The sequence below is a fragment of the Sparus aurata genome, chromosome 3 (genome assembly GCF_900880675.1).
Source record: "Sparus aurata chromosome 3, fSpaAur1.1, whole genome shotgun sequence".
Taxonomy (NCBI): Eukaryota; Metazoa; Chordata; class Actinopteri; order Spariformes; family Sparidae; genus Sparus; species Sparus aurata.
In genome coordinates this window covers 5,357,527-5,376,785 of record NC_044189.1, presented here as the reverse complement: position 1 = coordinate 5,376,785, position 19,259 = coordinate 5,357,527, and the positions used below count along the sequence as shown (strand labels likewise).

Below are 19,259 nucleotides of genomic sequence, written 5' to 3'. Positions count from 1 at the left end.
ACTATGTTCAGGTGACACCCTCGGAGGATGTTAATTAATCTATATTTCTTTGGCACGTGTGATGAATCTGCACTAAGCTTTCGTCGAACTACTCGAAGTACAGATGCGGTTTTAGACTTGTTTGAACGGTGGCAGTTGATCTATAGGAATTTGAAAACACCACAATATTATAACTTTTTCTCACCTGAATTTCTTTAATGCAAAGGTTCAGGACTGACAGGAGGACCAAAACAAAAAAAAACAAGGAAACAGAAAACAAGGATTTTAAACGAGGTGCAGGTGGAGAGACACTGATAATGAGGCTGATGTGTCATTACGTCACCAAATCTTGCTTTGGGGCCAAACTGTGACTGAAGTCTGAAGTCAATGAGAGAAACGCTTCAAAACCCAACGCTTCAAAACCCAACATATCTACGTCGTCTGAGGCCACATTTACACATAGCCGGGTATTTAGAGAAACGAATATTCCCCCCCTCCGTTTTCAATAATAACTTTGTGCACACAACATCGTTTTCAAAAAAGTTGTCATTTACATCAACCCGCATATATACGCCATCGAGCGCCATTATAACCATGCCAAACCTTTGGGCGGCAGTGTAGGGAGAAAGATAAAGCCATTCAAGCCAATCAGAATCCTCAGAATCAACAACTAATAACACGAGCGACTTTCTGTTCCTTTCAAACAAACTGCAAACATAGAGCGCTCACATGACATTAAGCATTTTCTGGCGCATAATGTGACGTTTGAGAACCTTAAACCCAGTTTTTCCCAGTTGACACGGCAACACATAACCGATGTTATCAGAAATCTCCACTTCGGCCAGAGTTTTTAGAAATAATCGTTTTCTGTCATAAAAACTGGGTTTTCGTCTAAATTAGAGGCCAAACCGCAGGGAAATATCTGCGTCTTCCCTTGGTGTAAAGTTCTGTTCTGATGAAGAAATGCCTCCAGAAAATTAAAGAACTTCAGCCAATGATTTGTTTCCCACAAATGATAGAGAGGGCCGATACTACAGTGACCAAACGGGGGAACTCCAACTGTTTCGCTAATGAAACTGCAATTACACTGCGAACAGGAGCCTTTCCTCCACAAATTACCAGAAGGAACAATCTGTCCATAAAATAAAGTTGGCCAGAGAGTCAAAAATAAAAGATAAAACAACTGTTGGCTTCCGTGTTTGTCACCTTCCTGATCGGTACTGTCCATGTGAAACTCTCAAGGTTAGCAAGAGACGAGATGTCTCGCTCCGTAGCAACTTCAGTTATCAACTGTGGAAAAAAAAACAAACAATGTGTCTAATTTAAAATGTATTGACACATTTGTGATGACAAACATGACACGCAAGGAAAAAAGAAACAGAGAGGAAATCTCTCCTGGCAAGATGAAAGGAACCTGCATGTAATGATGGTGTAAGAGTGGTATTCAGGAAGTCAGGAACACAAGTCGCAACAGAAGAAATCAGCCGATCAATCTAACTAAGTGCTTTTTATTTAATCTGACCTTTTATCACAAATGCCAGCATGTTGTGAGATGTTTCGGGAAGTAGGTCAGACTCTAGATTACCAAACCAAATCATCACAATTTTCTCTTCACTGAACAATAGGTCATCTGCTTATCAATCAAGCCTGATCCAACATCAAATAAAACATACTTTGATAAGGATTTTTCTTTTTAGATTTGATCAAACGGTTCTCAGTCAGCCTCCTTAAAAAAAAAAATGCTGCTTAAGATAACAAAAGTTTAAAAAGAAAACAAACATAAAAACGACAGACTCATGCTCCAACAACGTTTCATGGGAATCTGTTCACAGTAACTCTGTTGACAAATGATCAAACTGACATGGTGAAATAAATTGTTGAGATACAGACGTTTTTGCTGGATTTAATCACTTCTATGATTAAAAACATTAAGAGAGCTCATATGCTCTGTGATGCACTTTTTAATCTTACCATAGTCATTCTCTAAATGGGCTTTTTTTTTTTTAAACATACTGTAACTTGTATTTCTATTTTCAATCCCGACCAATTCCAGACCAATAGCAAGCCTCCCAGTTGTGCATGTAAAGCATCATCGACTGGGTTTGTCTTTTCCCCACACAACTTCCGTGATTGTCGCTTATCTGGCTGTTTTTAACATGTTTTTCAGATGTTTCTGGAAGTTGTAGGCCGAAAGGTTTCACTTCGTTGCATATTAGGCAATCTGCTTAGAAAAAAGAACACTAGTTATGTAAACCTGCAAGGAAAGGGATGCCCGGCGCAAGAACACAGGGAAATTCCCTTAAGAAAAAATAGAATGCCACATCCCACCAAGTACAACACCATAACATTTAATATGACCTTTTGTCACAAATACAGAACATGTTATCTGCTGTTTCTGAAAGCGAGACTTGGGTTACATAACCAAGTCCAAGAAGTCACAGTTATTACTTCGCTGAGCAAAACCCCTGATTGTTGAGCAAAGATCAAGAATATAGCTGTAAAAGCTTGTGTTGTTTTTGAGTCTGTAGTGGAGCTTTCTGAAGGATTCAACATGCAAGATTTTAGGGATTAAAAAGTGGATTTATCTTCACTCCTGTTTATTAACTTGACTGCAGCAGTGATCCGCAGAGCTGATCTCCATTTTCTAATGTTCAGTGATGTTGATTGCTGAATGGAGCTGGAGATGAAATGTACTTTACTTCACAAACATAACACTACAGAGAGGAGAGGGGGAAAAAGAAGAGAGAGAAGTCGAGTCTCTGGTGAGTGGACTGAGAATATACAACCCTGATGTTTGCCATTGGTCACTAACTTTAGTTTACGGCTAGTGTGCAGTAAATTAAGCTCTTTTAGGGCAGATAAACACAAATGTGCCTGCTGTAACATACAGTTAAACAAACATCACTGCTAATGAACATCTATATAGACTTATGATTTTAAAGGTAGAATCAGTAGGATTTGTCCCAGCTATTCCTAAACGCACCACAACGACAGTTGATTGTTGAGTTTCATTCCCAGGACGTCAAATCACCACAGTTTGGGTTGGTAATGCGTCCTGAGCAGCAACAAAGTCAGAAAATAAAATAATCCAAGCAGACGGCTTCTCCCCATTCCAGTCTTTTGTGTACTTTCTTTTTTGCTACACCTTGTTCATGATATGATGATGTTGGAAAGGCGGCATGCAATGATGCAAACAAAAAATAATCGATAATTCCCCTCAATTGCATTCAAACTAAAATATAAAGCCTGTCTTGAAAAATGCAAGGAAGAGAAAGTTCACATATTTGTGTTCAAATGTGGTCAGAAAAATAATTATATTCAAGTACAGATACCTAAAAAAATGATGAGGTATTTGTACTCTACTTCCCACATTTAATCCACAGCACACCATTTGATAACAGCAAGAAAAACAAATATTTACATCAGTTAAATTTTATTTTCCTTCATTCACAAATAAATACAAACAGAAATCAGGTTCTTGTTACAGTTTAGTGACTGACGTGCCTCCTCTGATGCACATCATGTCCCCAGTAGCTTATTTATTACCCCTCAGAAAAACACAAGTGCAAAATAAATATACCAACATTTGTTTGCTTGTCATTTAATGACAGTCTAGAAAAAACATTGTAAGTAAGCACTGGATTTGTAAATGTTTTAAACACGGCGCAGATGTAAATATACTTGATAAGGATGACTAGTGATATTGCACTTCATCATTTCCCTGATTTAAGACTTCACCTGATGTCTTTCCCGACTTACAACCAGATATTCCTGATTTTTTTTTTTTCAACATTCAACGGACGTCCTTAGTGCAAACACTGTTATTTCTCTTCACATTATTCCTAATGCTTCATTCAATCCACTTCACATTAAACACAGACGCAGCAAACTAAATAAATATTTACAGCATGCAGATCCTTCATAGATTGAACAGACAGTGGTAAATGTACTGATGATGTCCAGGTCCTTCATTTGCACAACACAACATATCACTGACTCACTTGTTCTGTCAATATTCATCACAATACATCCAGTTTGTCACTCTGCAACTGTTTCACTGCAAGATGAATATAAATAACTTATCTAAAATCTAAAAATAAATAATACAGTTCGGATCAAAATCTCACATACAGTGGATATTTTATAAGTGCTAAAATGTGTTAGTTGGGCAGACAGTGTTCACACACTTGTCCCCCCATCGTATCCTCTTGTGTACAGCACTTCATCAAAATCACTGTCTTCAGCTTCAGACTCTTCCTGGTAGGTGGAGTTGGTGTTAGCTTGAGACGCAGAGTCGACCTGGGAGGAGATTGAAGGATCATCAGTGCACATGAAAACCACCACACCTGGAGCAAAAGGTGACTGAACTGATTCTTCTCGTCTAACCACAGCGGCATGAGGGCGTGTCTCGACTCACGGCTGTAAATTCAGCCTCTGTGTGTTTCGGTAATTAAAGGAAGTATGTGCAGGGCAATTAAATAGTTATTTTTTTCTGTTAGCCGCCTACACGAAGCATAGTTAAATAATTGGAGCGAGATGGATCGTACTTGTGTGGAGAATGCTGTTGGATCGAGGTTACTACTACGAATGTCATCGCAGCAAGTCTCAACATTAATTTGTGACTCATGGTACACTGAATCTTAGTAAACTGAATGGTATAGAAAATTAAGTTTTGGGTTATTTAGTACTTTGCACAAATTATCAGTAGTTCTTGGGTCATTGCAAGTTGTTAAAATAGTAATTTATGGACTAGCAGACACAGTAGGTGCAATAAAAGAAGCGACAGCGATAGTAGAAACATGTAGCAGCAAAGTGTAAATACCTTTTTTCCCGCCTCGTATAGTTCTTCTCTTTCAGGTTTTTGCTCTTTGGGCTCCGTGTCCAGGAAGGCAACATAATGTATCAGAGTTAAGACTCTAGGTGAAGACAGAACAAGAGAGTTGGATCGTTTTAGAAAGGCTGACAGATACGTGAACATCATTCAAATCAAGAAGTAATTTGATGTGAGTGGTCACCTGTGGTACAGCATGCCAAAGAACTGAAGCAGCACCGACAAAGCAAACCCCAGAATGAACATGAAGCCGATGGGATCGATCTCTACGTCTCGTCCGGTGTCCTCGAGCTCGAGGTCCAAAACGGGGATCGTGATGGAGACGGTGGCCTTGAGGAACTGGAGGGTGAATGTTGCCACCAGCCACAGCGCGTTCATGATGAAGAAAGCGAAGTTTATCTACGCGTGATGAGAAAGACAAGATTAATAAAATGAACTGTGCCGTTGTTTTTTGTTAGATGTGAGCGATAGTTGAGCTCCGCACACACCTTGTTTCTCAGCTCCCGCAGGTCATCAGCCATCTTCTTTTGTTTCTCTTTGTCGTCGTCCAGTGGCTTCAGGTACTTCTCCTGAAGTTCTTTCCAGAAGTCCTCCTCTGTCTACAGAAGAACACAGAGACCCTTTCAATTAATTATATTATGAATGCACTATATGTTGAAGCTGTTCAAAGGAGCAATATGTAAGATGTGACCAGAATTTGAGTTAAAACATCAGGTCAAAGATGTCTCTGTGCTGTTTATACTGAAGTTAGCGTGCTAAATATCTGTCTGTTTCCTAATTCAACTTTGTATCTCAAGAGGACATAGGACGATTGTTGTCGTAGTTTCAGCTGGTAAATGTATGCGAGCATTGAGTTCACTAGTCCAATAAGTAAACAAAATAAACTCATTAATTGTCAGGAAACAAGATATTTTACACCTATGTTTCCTTCCTGAATGAACTTTTCTGTCTTTCACAGAAGTAAGATGAGTTACTTGCCTCGTTATGTCATCGTAAAACACGCGTCATTGAAACTTGACATGAACAAAATTAAACCAGTCAGAACATTCTTGGTTTTCAGTCTTCAGTCGCTTCTGGTTTGGTAAAAACAAACAAACTGTGATGTGAAAATTATTTTGCATCAACGCCTGACTCTCTCACTCTCTCTCTCACTCATTTCCCTCTCTGTAAATCACCTCTGTACTTTGTCCCCTGTCTCCAAACTGTCATCAGTCAGTCTCAGACGCTGTGTTCAGTCCCAGGTCGTTGTCCAGCTGTGTTAATCTGGAGGTTGCCGAGCCCTGTGGCCCGCCGTGACTTACGTTGTGGCCTGAGGTCTTGGTCAAGGCAGACAGCAGGCTGACTTGGCTCGACAACTAACTGAGCTACATGCTAACAGCGACAAGATAGCTACAGCAAAGAGATCAGTGCCTCAATGTCATATCAAAGGGTGACTCAACCAACTTGGGGAGTACTACAGCATATTTGTGGCATTCAATGGCTACGTTGCATTGTGGGTAGGCAGGTTTTGAAAACAAAGATGACTGCGTGAAGGAAAAAAAGGGCAGCGTCTTTGTTCCTGCTGTATTGATCGTTGGATAATAATGCCAACCTGATAATTAGAGACATACACACCTTGTCGAGTGACTCTTCCTGTAGCTGCATATCATTGGACACATTCTTGAGTTGTGTGACCCAACCTGGGAAAAGGAGCAAGACATGAGGGTGTTAGATAACATCAAATTAGCAAGTGTGACATTTTTTTCCAAATTGTTTGGACTTACATTGGACAGGGTGGTTGAAGTCAGGCTCCACTTGTCTGAAACACAATCAGATACATTTTAAGTATCATGTCACACTTTGTATTACTGACACTTTCTATTCAGTGGGTGTTCCACCGTCAGATCTTACCTCTGTGCTTCCTCCTGTATCTGTATGTCCTCCACAATAGTGTTTTGGGGCAGGAGTTCAGGCTGTGCGGACTCTGGGTCCATGTCCTCTTGGCTGACAATGACCTGTCTTTCTCTAGATTCGCGGCTGGATTTCTTGCAACACTTGACCCATGAGAAGAGCCGGTTGAAGGTGCTTTTAGCTGCGAAGGTGGAGATCAGATTTAGTTAAGTCGTCACAAACGATAATTAGTAATAATTACATTCAACTGGTATCTACCTTTCTGGGCGGTTGTTTTTGGCTCGGTGGCTTCAGACTTGCTGGCTCCGGCAGCAGGTTTCGTCTCCCGGGTGCCCCAGGACACGTTGTTCATGTTCACCATGGAGTAGATGGTGAGCAGGAGGTAGGCGCTGGGGATGCAGAGGATGTAGAGAAAGCCATGGAACACCAGCTGGATTTCCTGAGGATGCAATAATGCAGTTATGATGTAAATGATGGCCATGATGACGACGAAAAGGCTGCTGGGCGTCAGGATAGTTTTGTCCTTCACCATCGAACCTGAAGAAATATGGAAATATTGAGAATTTTTAGAATTTATAGCAACTTGAAGGTCTGCAATAAGTTGTACTTGTTTGAATATAACTTACCGATAATGGACATGGTCACCACCAACATGAGGAATGCGTATATTATACTCATGATAGCTGCAATTTGGATCTGAGTGTCTGCCTTGAGTTTGAAAGAAAGACCCAAGTAGATGGCAGGGGGAATCACAGCCAGGACCAGGGCAACGGTGCCGTCAATACTGACGATGAAGGTAAAACTACCTGGAGAGCACAGTAGAGGAGGCACAAACAGACAGGAGTTAATGTTCGTCTTCCTTTTATATTTTTGCATTTATATACATAGAAATGAAACAATGGTGAGACGATCATGTCTGGTTCAAGTCAAGTTGATCTCAAAAGTTCCCAAAAGGTTGTACATCCCTCAAACACATAATACCAACCTGCAATCAGAAGGCAGATGGTGGCGGGGGCAAGGATGGCTGAAGTGATGTTAAACAGCTGGTAGAACATGAAGGGTTTGGACATGGACGGGTTCTTCCTAGAAATTACGTTTGCGGAGCCTAGCAGATCCACCACGTTGGCCATTGTGGACGGCCCCCATCGTCGACGCTGGAGATGTGAAATAATCTTTGTGAATCTGACAACTTGTAAGCAATTAGATCCGCATTCATAGACACTGATATGCAGATACTGAATTTTGGAAGCAAATTTTAGAGGTGCGCCGATCTGCTTTTCTTCAGTTCTGATCTGATTCCAATACCTGAAGAGGATGTTTGCTGAAAGTTATAACAAAAGGCCACCAAATTAAACATCCCTTGAGTAATTTACAGGTACAACTTTTTTTTTTACAACTTTTCTGGGTTTGAACATTGTCGGGGAACATTTCGGATAATCCAAGTATACAAATCAGCAAAATATAAACCATAGCTTCAGCCATTTCTAGGCATAAGAATGCAGAAATGTTGTATATCATATCTCTAAAATGTACATTTTTATGATTCATATAAATAGACAATGGAATCTGAATTTGGAGAGTCTGATATCAGATGAGTGAATTACGTAGGCATCATCCACGTATAACGATATTGGATCACATCGGTCCCAACTCACAGAAATATATCAGCTAGTCAAATCTTTGCGGGAACGTTCTGATCAGCTGCAACACTCACCTGGTTGTAGAGTTCCTTGAAGTCCTCGGGTGCGTTGGTGTAAGCATCAGATGCTGCGTTGTACTCCACCCTCCAGCCTTGCTTCATCAGCAGAGTGCAAAGCCAGCGATCCTCACCTGCAGAGAACGGAAGATGGATAGACTGATTGTGAAAGCTATCACCATGACTGAGTGAGAAACAAGGAACTTGATAACGACGGAACGGTCATTACATCACAGAATTTAGCTTTGGGACCAGATGGTCGGGCCAGTTGTATTGAAGTCAATGGGAGAAACACACTAAAACCCAACATATCTATGTCCTATGATTTCTGTTGAAGAAATGCCTCCAGTAAGTCCGAACAGAAGAAATCAGCCTTACCAAGTGCCATGCCTTTCACGTAATCTTACCTTTTATCACAAATACCAGCATGTTGTGAGATGTTGAAGCCATATCACCATATCGCCATGTTTATGTTGGGTTCATGTTTGTTTTTCTGCCATTGACTTCAAAGCAGCTTCCACCACAATCTGGCACCAAAGCAAGATTCGCAAAAGTAATGACCCTTCTTTTTTAGAGAAAGAGGAGGTCCCATCGAACAGCATCTGTTACCTTGGTCGTACTGGATGTAGTGGCTTGCCTCTGTGGCCTTGGTTGAGTATCTCTTCATCACGTTGTCGTCCATCAGCGCCTCTGCTCTGAACAGACTGAAGCAGCCGGGGCTGCACAGCACGCAGCCAAACACGTGCTCTGCTGTCTTCTGCAGCCAGTGACTGACAGCATACTCAAACTTCTGGAACCACACTGCAGGACCTGTAGAGCAAACCACAACACAGAAATATTGTAAACCTAAACACAATTATAGGCCTAATGCTACTCACTCTAAAAGTAGATGTAAATGTAATTGTTGGATTTCCAGCTTGTACAATGCGCCCACCTGATCCAGTGGGGTGAATCCTGCCACACGCTGCCCCAACGCGAGGGTACATTCTCAGACGATCGATGAGCAGCATCACAGCAGCCGGCTGGAAATCTGTGTCTCCGTCTAAAGCCAGCAGGTAGGTGTTGCGCTTCTCTCTCTGAAGGAACAGGCACGGTTTCCATTGTTTAACATCAAAGGAACAGTTCACAAAATGTGCAAAAATTCAGTCACGGTCATATCGTTGGAAAGTCAGAAAACTTTTCAAAACTCAAAAAATAGAAATCACCAGTGTTGCATGTTAATTTTATCTCACCTGGACCTCTTCTCTCAGCTGCTGCTCATCTTCTTTGTTCTGCCAGCGTTGGTAATATTTGGTCATGAGTTTCCAGCCAAGAAGATAGTAGAGGTACATGATCTGGAAAATAAAAAATAACAATGAAGTAAAGCTAGTAGTTCTCATGATTCAAGGGTTGTTGAGTTTGAAACGATTTCTAATTATGAAGTAAACTCTAAATGTGTTCTCTGGGCTCTAATGTATAATTTTCCTACCTGAGACCATCTCTTCTTGTGGCGGATGAGCTCTTTGTCCTTGAAGTGAACCACAATATTGTTCCCGTGAGGCATGGTGATCACAAGACGACCTCCGTAAGGTGTCCTCACCACCGTCTGATCTGGGATCTGCTGGTGCTTTTTGAAGAACTTCTCGTCGATGTTTTTGAAGATGCTGATGAGAGAACACTTTTGATTATAATCTAAACTTTCTTAAAAACTGTTTTCCTCTTCTGTCCAGTCAGAACTAACTAACTAACTGAAACTCACTTTATATTGATGGAATTTAAAGACTATAAATCTTAAAGGTAGAATCGATAAGATTTGTTGAGATTCATTGCCAGGACTTCAAATATGAACCTTTTTAGGTTGGTGAGAAAAGGTAGGGGGCACTAACGCGCCTTTTCTACCCATTCCAGTCTTCCTCTCTGTCTGTTTCCTTCTTGTTACATCTTTTATCATGTTTCGTCTTGCTACATCTGGTTGAAATCAATCTTGAGATGTTGGCAAGATGCTTTGCAATGACGCAAAATTGAAATTATCCATAATTCCCCTCAAATGCATTCAAACTAAAGTAGAAAGTTCAGAAATGTGTGTCCAAATGTAGGAAGGAAAACTAAAGTTAAGTAATTAACCTTGACCTTCGGTAAACTTACCCATAAACTTCCGTGAAGACTTCCACCAGGTTCTCTGCATATTTGTTGAGTTGACGCCCCTGACTTCCCTCAACATCTTGGAATGCGTCGTCGAAGAAGATGTGGGCTTCGAAGGTCATATCGTTGAACTTTGGGTCTATCTTTGGTCTGTACTTGTCCAATCTGCAGTGTTCAGAGAAACGTAAGATTCACTTGAATAAATAACATTTTGTGGTAGTCAAGAGTCCATTGTGAAACCCTTTGTTTCAGCTGAAGTCCAGGTCAAAATGGGAGAAAACCATTTCACTTTGGTCTTGCAGCATCCAATACTGTATTACAAACACCGCAACAACTACCTCAACAACAGTGTCAAGGACAATTCTGTCTTGAGATGGTCTGGCAGCTGGGATACGATGAAGATGGTAATGAAGCTACTATTCACTTGGTTATGCTAAATGTTGGTCAAGCGAAGAGTTTTTGGTGAACTTAATGGGCCTCATTCACAAAGCATAAATGACCAAATCTGATTGTGAAGTCTATTAACATTTCCGCAAACTGGGGTTATGGGGACAAAAATGGAATATGGCACATAGGATAATATATTGCATGCCAATTTCCTTTTGGTTGATGATGCATTGAAGTGAACAGAGAGTTAGAGGAATGAAATATCATAAAAGATTCCATGTGACTCACCTGAATATCGAGATGATGATGTTCAACATCTCATCGTAGGTCTCGTGCCACATGGTCGCGCACAGATACAGCATCGTCTTGTCATCTTGCCTAAAACTTGACATGACAAGATTTTACAAATTTAAGAAAACTTTGTTAAAACAGTTTTGTTTGGAAAAGAGAAAGTGTCACTCTAACAGCCTTGAGATTTAAGTCCAAGCACAAGAATGGCTTTAAATTCTTCTTTCGAGGACAGATAACACTTACTTCCTTGTCTTGTGTTTCGTCTGGATGTCGAAGCGGGTGTTGAGTAGCAGAGACTGCTCGATAAAGGCTCCTTCATAGAGCCTCCTGATGAACAGGTCTTGGGTTCTCTGGATACGATACAAATTGAGGTACCACAGATGGAGGGTGGCCAACACAAGGCCAAGCCACCAAGACACTGCCGAACCTGAGGGAAGATCAACAAACATGTTAGATGATGATTCTGACTCTGGATACTGCAAGGTGCACCATTTACTGTATCTGTTTAACCTACTACAAAAGTGGGAGGTACCTTCACAGAAAATGGGCGGGACTAACTGGTGGTTGTTAATTTAAGCCTGAGACTGATACGGGTTGATCAAAAGTTGCTATAATTATTATTTATTAGAAACTATTTACAGAAACAACTTAAAATTGAGCTTCAGGAGTACAAATATTGAGACATTTTACTCAGATGATACTGATACTGATACTAACAAATTAAGTTATCTGTACTGGATCCTCGACTGAAACAAGTATTCTAAATAAAAAAATCTACCAAGAAAGGTGAACTGCTTATAGTAGTAATAGTGTGGAGCATGTTTAGAGTGTTGGTGCTTTATTACCTGTCAGAAGGCCAATGTCTGTTATCTTGGACATGTCCAGGAAGCACAGAGTGTGTGTCACATCCAGAACCAGATGTGGGAACACGCTGCCGTTCAAGCTGAGGTTTCTTCCATCCACAACTACATCGCAGTAGTCTGTGAAGCTGATGCTTTGAGTGCCGTTCAGACTCGTTCTGTAGTCCTGATAGTAAACGATAACGGGGACGACGAGCAGAACCATGACGGCCAGAGAGGCCAGGTACAGAGGCAGGATGAAGCATCGCCTCAGTGCGTGCATCTTACAGGCTGCCAATGCAAACCAGTGGCAGAGAGCAGAGGAGATGAGCTGGACCCCGATGATGATGGCAATAATTCTTGTCTGGCGTGTTGGGATGGACCTCACTATGTCCCAGTCCATTTGGCCAAGAGGGACATAGGCTCCGAGGACACAGGCGGTCACGGCGATCCTGAGCAGGCTGGAGAGGATGTGCAGGATGTTCTGGCACTTTGTCATGTCTCTGCACAGGTTCTTGAGGAAGATGGAGCTGCTGTTTGTGCCAATCAGTCTGAAGTAGCTCTCCCACCAGTTGAAAGACACCAGGAAGGACCCACCAACAGCCAGACCCACCCAAATGGCCATCTTGTTATCAAACGGATCTTTCATAATGTATAAGACGAGGAACAGGACGTAACCGAGCACAAGGAGGATGAAGGCGGTGATGGACGGCAGCAGGAAGCGGTTCCTTTCTTTGGCGGTGCACTGAGCGACCACCTGTAGGAGCGCGGAGAAGATGGCTATGCTGTTCAGTATCGTCACGTTGGTCACGATGTCCAAGTGCGGCATTGCTACGATGGTGAGAATCGCTGCACCCAGAGACACCAGGAACTCAAAGAACAGAACCTGGAGAGGAGAAGCAGGAGGGAATTCAACTAGACAGTCAAAGATGAGATGAACTAAGAAGTGTTGTCTCTTGTCTTACCATTGCAGCTGTCGTTTTTCTTGGCAGCTTTGATGTTTTGTAACACGCCTTCCATACGCTTTTGAGTAAAATGAGGACGCTGGAAGTGATGAGAGAGCAGCCTATACACAGCAGTACAACAGGTTTCTGCTCATCTGGGATTGTCTTTGTGCCTTCATTAGACAAGGTGATGAGGAGGAGGAAAGAAGTCTGAAAACAGTAAAAAGTGACTGTATGTCAGGTAACTTCATGTAGTCCTGTGTTGAGCAATAACACCAAAGCAAATTAGACTTTAGGAGTGATAACAGGTATGAACCATGATATATCTGGGTGCAAGAATCTCCTCAACAAAGAAAGTCACCCATTCCTGTCCATGAAGCACACACTTTGAAAAGAAATCACAAATATCAAGGGTCAGTTCTCTAATATTTCTAGCTGTAGAAAAATAGAAAATAGCAAACCTTGCTGCAGAGGGCCAATCCAAATACAATCACACCGACGGCACACAGAGTGATGATCTTTAGAAGTTTGATCATTTTCCATGGCGTCTGTTCATCTTCAATGATCGGGACCTCCCGGCAGGTGTCCCACGGCCTCCTTCATAAATACATTGACAGATGATGATAAATGACGTGACAGGTAGATACTCTGGATACATGATGTTGATTCTTACAGCCTACACTGATAACTGAAGACTACCTGCTTCTCATGGCACATTTTTTATAAGCTATTCATTCCTACTCTGTATTTAATGCACACCCGAGGGTCAGAGACGCTGAGATGGGTGAAGCGTTATATATCTATACACTACTCAGAACGAGTCAGCGATGTTGGGATATGGATGCATATCCGATGTGCGTGGATATCCAATAAAGGCCAATGAAATGTTTTGCGTTATTTCACAAAACACAGAATAAAAAAAAAGATAAAAACAGAATAAACAGTCAAGTGAAACACTAAAATATCCCAATATCCATCACTAAATCTGAGCAGTGTTTATGCGTAATATGTTTTCAGGTTTCATACTATTTTTAAGCGTTTTTGATAAATAATCTTCAGTAATGTGGATTTAAGGACTAAGTGGGTAAAGACAAGTATTAGGACAAGTCTGGTAGGATCATTAATGCTGGATTAATTATAAATGTCACAACAATAAGAGTGGAGAATAATTTACAGCAACATCAGACGCTGATAATCTGTTGGTACTTTTATAAAGATCCGTTTCAGATGCATGAGTCTGACCGGCTTGAGGATGATATGAAGCAAAGCGTCCTGACGCAGAGACCATTACACACAGGTGACTGTATGTTCTGCCATTTCAAACATGTTCTCTGAAGCTAAACTGCAGGAGCGTACAAGATTAAAAGATATTTTTTATAACAGATCCCTGCTACAGTGTCCGGTTTAAAACAGCTGGAACAACATCTGCTGTTTCGCCTCATGAGCACAACAGTAAAAACAACAGGACGTGTTTAAGAATTGACCTGATCAGAATATCTTTAACAGATTCAGAGAAAGAAAAGAAAACACACGAAAGGATGCTCTTTCTTTACACATAAATCTCCAGTAAGTTATTAATTATTAACAGCGCTCTAAAATACACAAGATCCATTAACACTAATCTTCTGGACAAACAGGACTGCTGCTCTGAACAACACAACACAACAAGGTGTCGTCCTTTCTGCCATCAATCACGCCTGGTGTCAGCTCAGCTAAATGCAAATTCACACCACAAGTCTGCGTACAGCAAGACACGCAGTTTTAGATAAATTGAATATGTCTTAATTTAAACAGAGAATCTGGAGAAAAAACATCTGTTTAGGTAAACATTTCCTCTCATGCTGTGATATTAATGTGTTTTATTTTAAACACAGTTATAAGCAGAAGAATTTCCACAGTTATGAAGTATTATTTCAACTTCATCTACAGGTGCATAAGTAATTACTCTTGTTTACTTGAGACTGCAGAAAAATATCAAATTACCAAATAAAAATTACAAATGTTTAAACATTTTGTTTTGACACCAGCTGTAAATTAACTTCTGTGAAAAATGAAAATATGTTCGGTGTCTACTCACTTGGGCAGGTCTCTACTCTCCTCCATGGTTGTCGCTGCTAATGAGTGGATGTCCTCTGGGTCAACAGATGTTTTAAAAGCACACCTGCATGAGTTACACCTTCGCACACTCGTTCCCGCCCCCACTGCTCAGAACATGTGACTGTTCCAGCCCATGAATGTCATTCAGGTCAAATTTTCAGTACATAACTGTTATGATAGGCAACAAGAAAATAAAGTTTTAACCAAGAAATTAAAACATCTTACAATTATCAGTTATTTGATAAAAGTAGAAGTACTGATTCAACTTCATTACTCAAGTAAAAGTAATAGAGTACAGACTCAGAAATGTACTCAGAGTATCACAGTAAAAAGTCTCCCTCTGACAACATTTGTGGTCGAAGCTAACTGAAGCTCACTTCATATTGATATAATTCAGAGACTATTTAATTTAAAGGAGTCATCACCTGGTTTTTCACATATCCAGTCCCTCTTGGATCGCTTTGGATCAATTCTTAAAACTTATTAGAAAAAAAAAAAAAAAAAAATCAAACATAGAGCTTGTTCTGACCCTTTTTTCATGCCGCGACTTTCTCACGCGAGGTTTTGACCGGTCCGGACGTGCATTGTATTAATATGTAATGAGGCACGTGTTGATTGGCCGCAGGAAGGACAGAGCCGGAATGGGGGGCGAGCCTGCATGCACACAGACTCCAAAACATAAACAGCCCGCTGTCATGGCGCACACACTAAATGACGAACCTGACGGAATTCAGGCATTTATGTACGAGCCGGAGTCGGAACCCGAACGGGAGAGTGAAGAGGCAGAGACGGTGGAAGAGACACGTTTACAGCAGGACGTCTCTGAATGGTAAATTCTTTTTTTTCATACTCGTGTTTTACATGTAAGACCTGAGTTTTAATGCTGGTGGTCACGATGTATGGCGTGAAAATGACAGAGAAATAGGCAGATCTGGCGTGCTCACTCAAAGTCTGGCTGAGGACGGCTGTGAGCCGATGCTTAATATGCAAGTAGCCTCCTGTGGTAACGTCACCACAGGAGCAGAGTCAAAATCTCGTGCTTTAGGAATGCGCACTACTGTGCGCTATTCCTGTTCAGAAAAAGAGCCAAAGCAAAAAAAATGAGCCACTTTCAAACTCCAGCTTTTCAGGCAAGTTTCAACAGAGGTCCAACACCAATATGCAGGATTTAACGAGAGAAATTGCGATTTGCGAAATTGCAAAGAGTGTCAGGCAGGGAGTTGTTACGTAATATGCCAACACAAGTAATTCAGGCTGGACGGTATTCCACTAATTATAGATTATGAACGCACCATTCCTCAGTATGAATATAATGTGCTGTGACTCAGAACATGACATTTGTTCTGATGGTGTCGCCAAATATTCTGGGGAGCATGACTTTGTAGCCAGGACACAGTCACGTGGCATTACATTGTAACATTTGAAGTCCAGGAGTGGACGTTTGTCCTCATAGTGGTGCTGGAAGAAAGTTAAAAAGCTCCCAAAAATGCAAGGAATCATCCTCTGTGGAGCATGAATATCCACAGCAAATATAACAAGAGTCCGGGTTAGTTCTTGTCATGCCACACGTGTTGGTCAAGAGGACATTTTGAACATTCAGTGGTGATGCATGATGAAAAAATGCGGAGCAGGAAACAGATTCATTAGGGATCACCCTCTGAGGAGCATGAATGTCCGTAAGAAATTTAATCAAAATCTGGTTTCCTTGTTGTATATTTCCAAGGTGGAAATTATTGAAATTAGAAAAAAATGCGACCGTGTGTAAAAGAAGTAGAGTTAAAAAAACACGTTATGACATATGATATGATATATATAAACTGTCTGTCTTAAACATCCGCTGGAGAGACAGAAAATTGAGGCAGGAGCAAACATTAGATTTTCTTGTGCAAGATTTTCTGGACATTGATTAAATTTGGACATTACAGGTTCACCTGCAAATCAGTTTCGGAGATGAGTATTCCACTGTGATGCAGGCATGCAGGAGTTCTCTGATGCTGGTCAGGTAAATTCTCTGCTGCCGGGAATTTATTTCCTTTTGCCAGTTTCCTTCATCAGGGAGAGAAAATTTTTTCCCCTGAGAAGTGGCACACCTGTAAATCTATCTTAAGACACAGACTCTGATATGTTATCAAAATAGGCCAAAAATTCTGAGCCATTATGTGACCGTGTTGATGGTGTGTTTTGGCCAGAAGTCAGCAGACACCTGAGCTACAAAGCAGTTTCATTGATCCACCAGTTCACTGAGACCTGCAATGACCAGAGTCACATCTCAACATCTCCTGCAGTAACAAGCATGCAGGGAGAATACGAACAGTTACATTCACGATGCAGACGCTTATGTGTCTTTTTAACTCGGCTCTATACTTGATCTTTATGTGTTCGTTTCCCTTTCAGTTTTGTCAAAAACATAGTTTCGGTGCACCCACTCCTCTGTCCAGCTCAGCGCTGCATCCTGGCAGCTGACACACTTACGTAGACAGCAGGTTTCATAAACCTTTGTGGTTCATGTGGTGAGTTTGCTTGGTATCTTTTATTTATTTTCCTTCTTCCCCCTGGCAGCAGCAGCAGCAGCAGCAGCAGCAGCATCTGTGTCACTGTCAGCTGCCTGGTTCATTTCCTTGTGTCCGTTCCCTTCATTAGCGAGAGGAAAACCTTTTCCGGAGAAGTGGCACACCTGTAATTCTATCTTCAGAGCTCTGTGGTAGTGATTTGGAGAATTACCAGAGAACAACATATCGGAAAGTATTGATGGCGTGTTTTATCCAGGAGTCACCAGACACCTGAGCTACAAAACAGTTTAATTGATCCATCGCTTCACTGAGACCTGCGATGACCAGAGTCACATCTCAACATCTCCTGCAGTGACAAGCATGGAGGGAGAATAAGAGAACAGTTTACGATGCAGACATTCATGTGTCTTTTGAACTATACTTTGTCTTTATGTGTTCATTTCTCTTTCAGTTTTGTCAATAAACATATTTCTGCTGCAGCCACTCCTCTGTCCAGCTCAGCGCTGCATCCAGTCAGCTGACACACTCACACAGACATCAGGTCTGAATGGAAGTGAAAGGAAAGTTCGATGAAGACATTTTCTGATGAATTAGGTGTGTTCTTTGTTGCTGATGATGAGTAACAGTCTGTTTACATGTGTGTTTATGTGGGGATTTTGATCGTTATCTTTTGTTTCAGTTCCTTCCTCCTCCTGGCAGCAGCAGCAGCAGCAGCAGCAGCAGCAGCAGGTGAATATTTCAAAACCAATGACTGAAAGCTTGTGAGATTGTGTAACTGCTGCTGCTGTTTCAGCTGATTTTTTTCTCATCCACAAAGTGCCTCCAGTCACCACTAATAATAATCAGGAAGACAAGTGGTAACACTTTCTATGAAGCCCATTCTTATAACGCATTATGATGCGATCATAATACGGTTATAATGAGGTTATAATGATTTATAATTGGTGTTATAATTACTTATACATGTTCATGATGTGTTATAATAACAATTATAAACAGATTATAATTTTTTTATAATGTTTTATAAGGGTTCAACCATCATAATGTATCATAAAGTATTATATTGATTGATTGATTATAATTTATTAAAAGTGTTATGTCAAATAATGGCCGTATGAGAGTGTATAATGCTTAAACAGTGGTTATAAACCATTATAAGCGGTCATTGGATGCCACCAGAGTGTCCTCACTTTACTTAAAGCATCCAATGACCTCTTATAATGGTTTATAACCACTGTTTAAGCATTATACACTCTCATACGGCCATTATTTGACATAACACTTATAATAAATTATAATCACGTTATAAAGTATAATAATAGTGATTATAATGCGATCATGAGAGATTAGTTATAATACTTTATGATACATTATGATGGTTGAACCCTTATAAAACATTATAAAAAAATTATAATCTGTTTATAATTGTTATTATAACACATCATGAACATGTAAAAGTAATTATAACACCAATTATAAATCATTATAACCTCATTATAACCGTATTATGATCGCATCATAACGCGTTATAAGAATGGGCTTCATAGAAAGTGTTACCGACAAGTGTTGGTTTATCTTCAGCTGTAGACTCTGCTTCTGTCGGACTTTCTCTTTAAGTAGAAGTTTTTAAAAAAAAGTCTCTTTTGCAGATTAGTCTTTGTCAGAACTGTGTTG

At 40.7% G+C, this 19,259-nt stretch overlaps 1 protein-coding gene across 1 annotated transcript; it reads right to left on the bottom strand.

The window, feature by feature from the left end:
• Positions 1-3,454: 3,454 nt before the first annotated feature.
• Positions 3,455-15,072, bottom strand: LOC115578993 (chitin synthase chs-1-like). The gene is made up of 22 exons (XM_030412426.1): positions 15,056-15,072; positions 13,440-13,575; positions 13,000-13,188; positions 12,041-12,920; positions 11,439-11,622; positions 11,193-11,288; positions 10,521-10,682; positions 9,865-10,039; positions 9,629-9,730; positions 9,331-9,472; positions 9,006-9,206; positions 8,415-8,530; positions 7,686-7,854; positions 7,327-7,506; positions 6,959-7,237; positions 6,701-6,881; positions 6,574-6,608; positions 6,425-6,489; positions 5,299-5,409; positions 4,995-5,209; positions 4,802-4,895; positions 3,455-4,278 (listed from the first exon to the last, which is right to left on the bottom strand). Exons 2-22 carry the CDS (start codon positions 13,512-13,514, stop codon positions 4,159-4,161), a joined length of 3,771 nt encoding a protein of 1,256 aa, XP_030268286.1. The 5' UTR covers positions 13,515-13,575; positions 15,056-15,072; the 3' UTR covers positions 3,455-4,158.
• Positions 15,073-19,259: the final 4,187 nt, after the last annotated feature.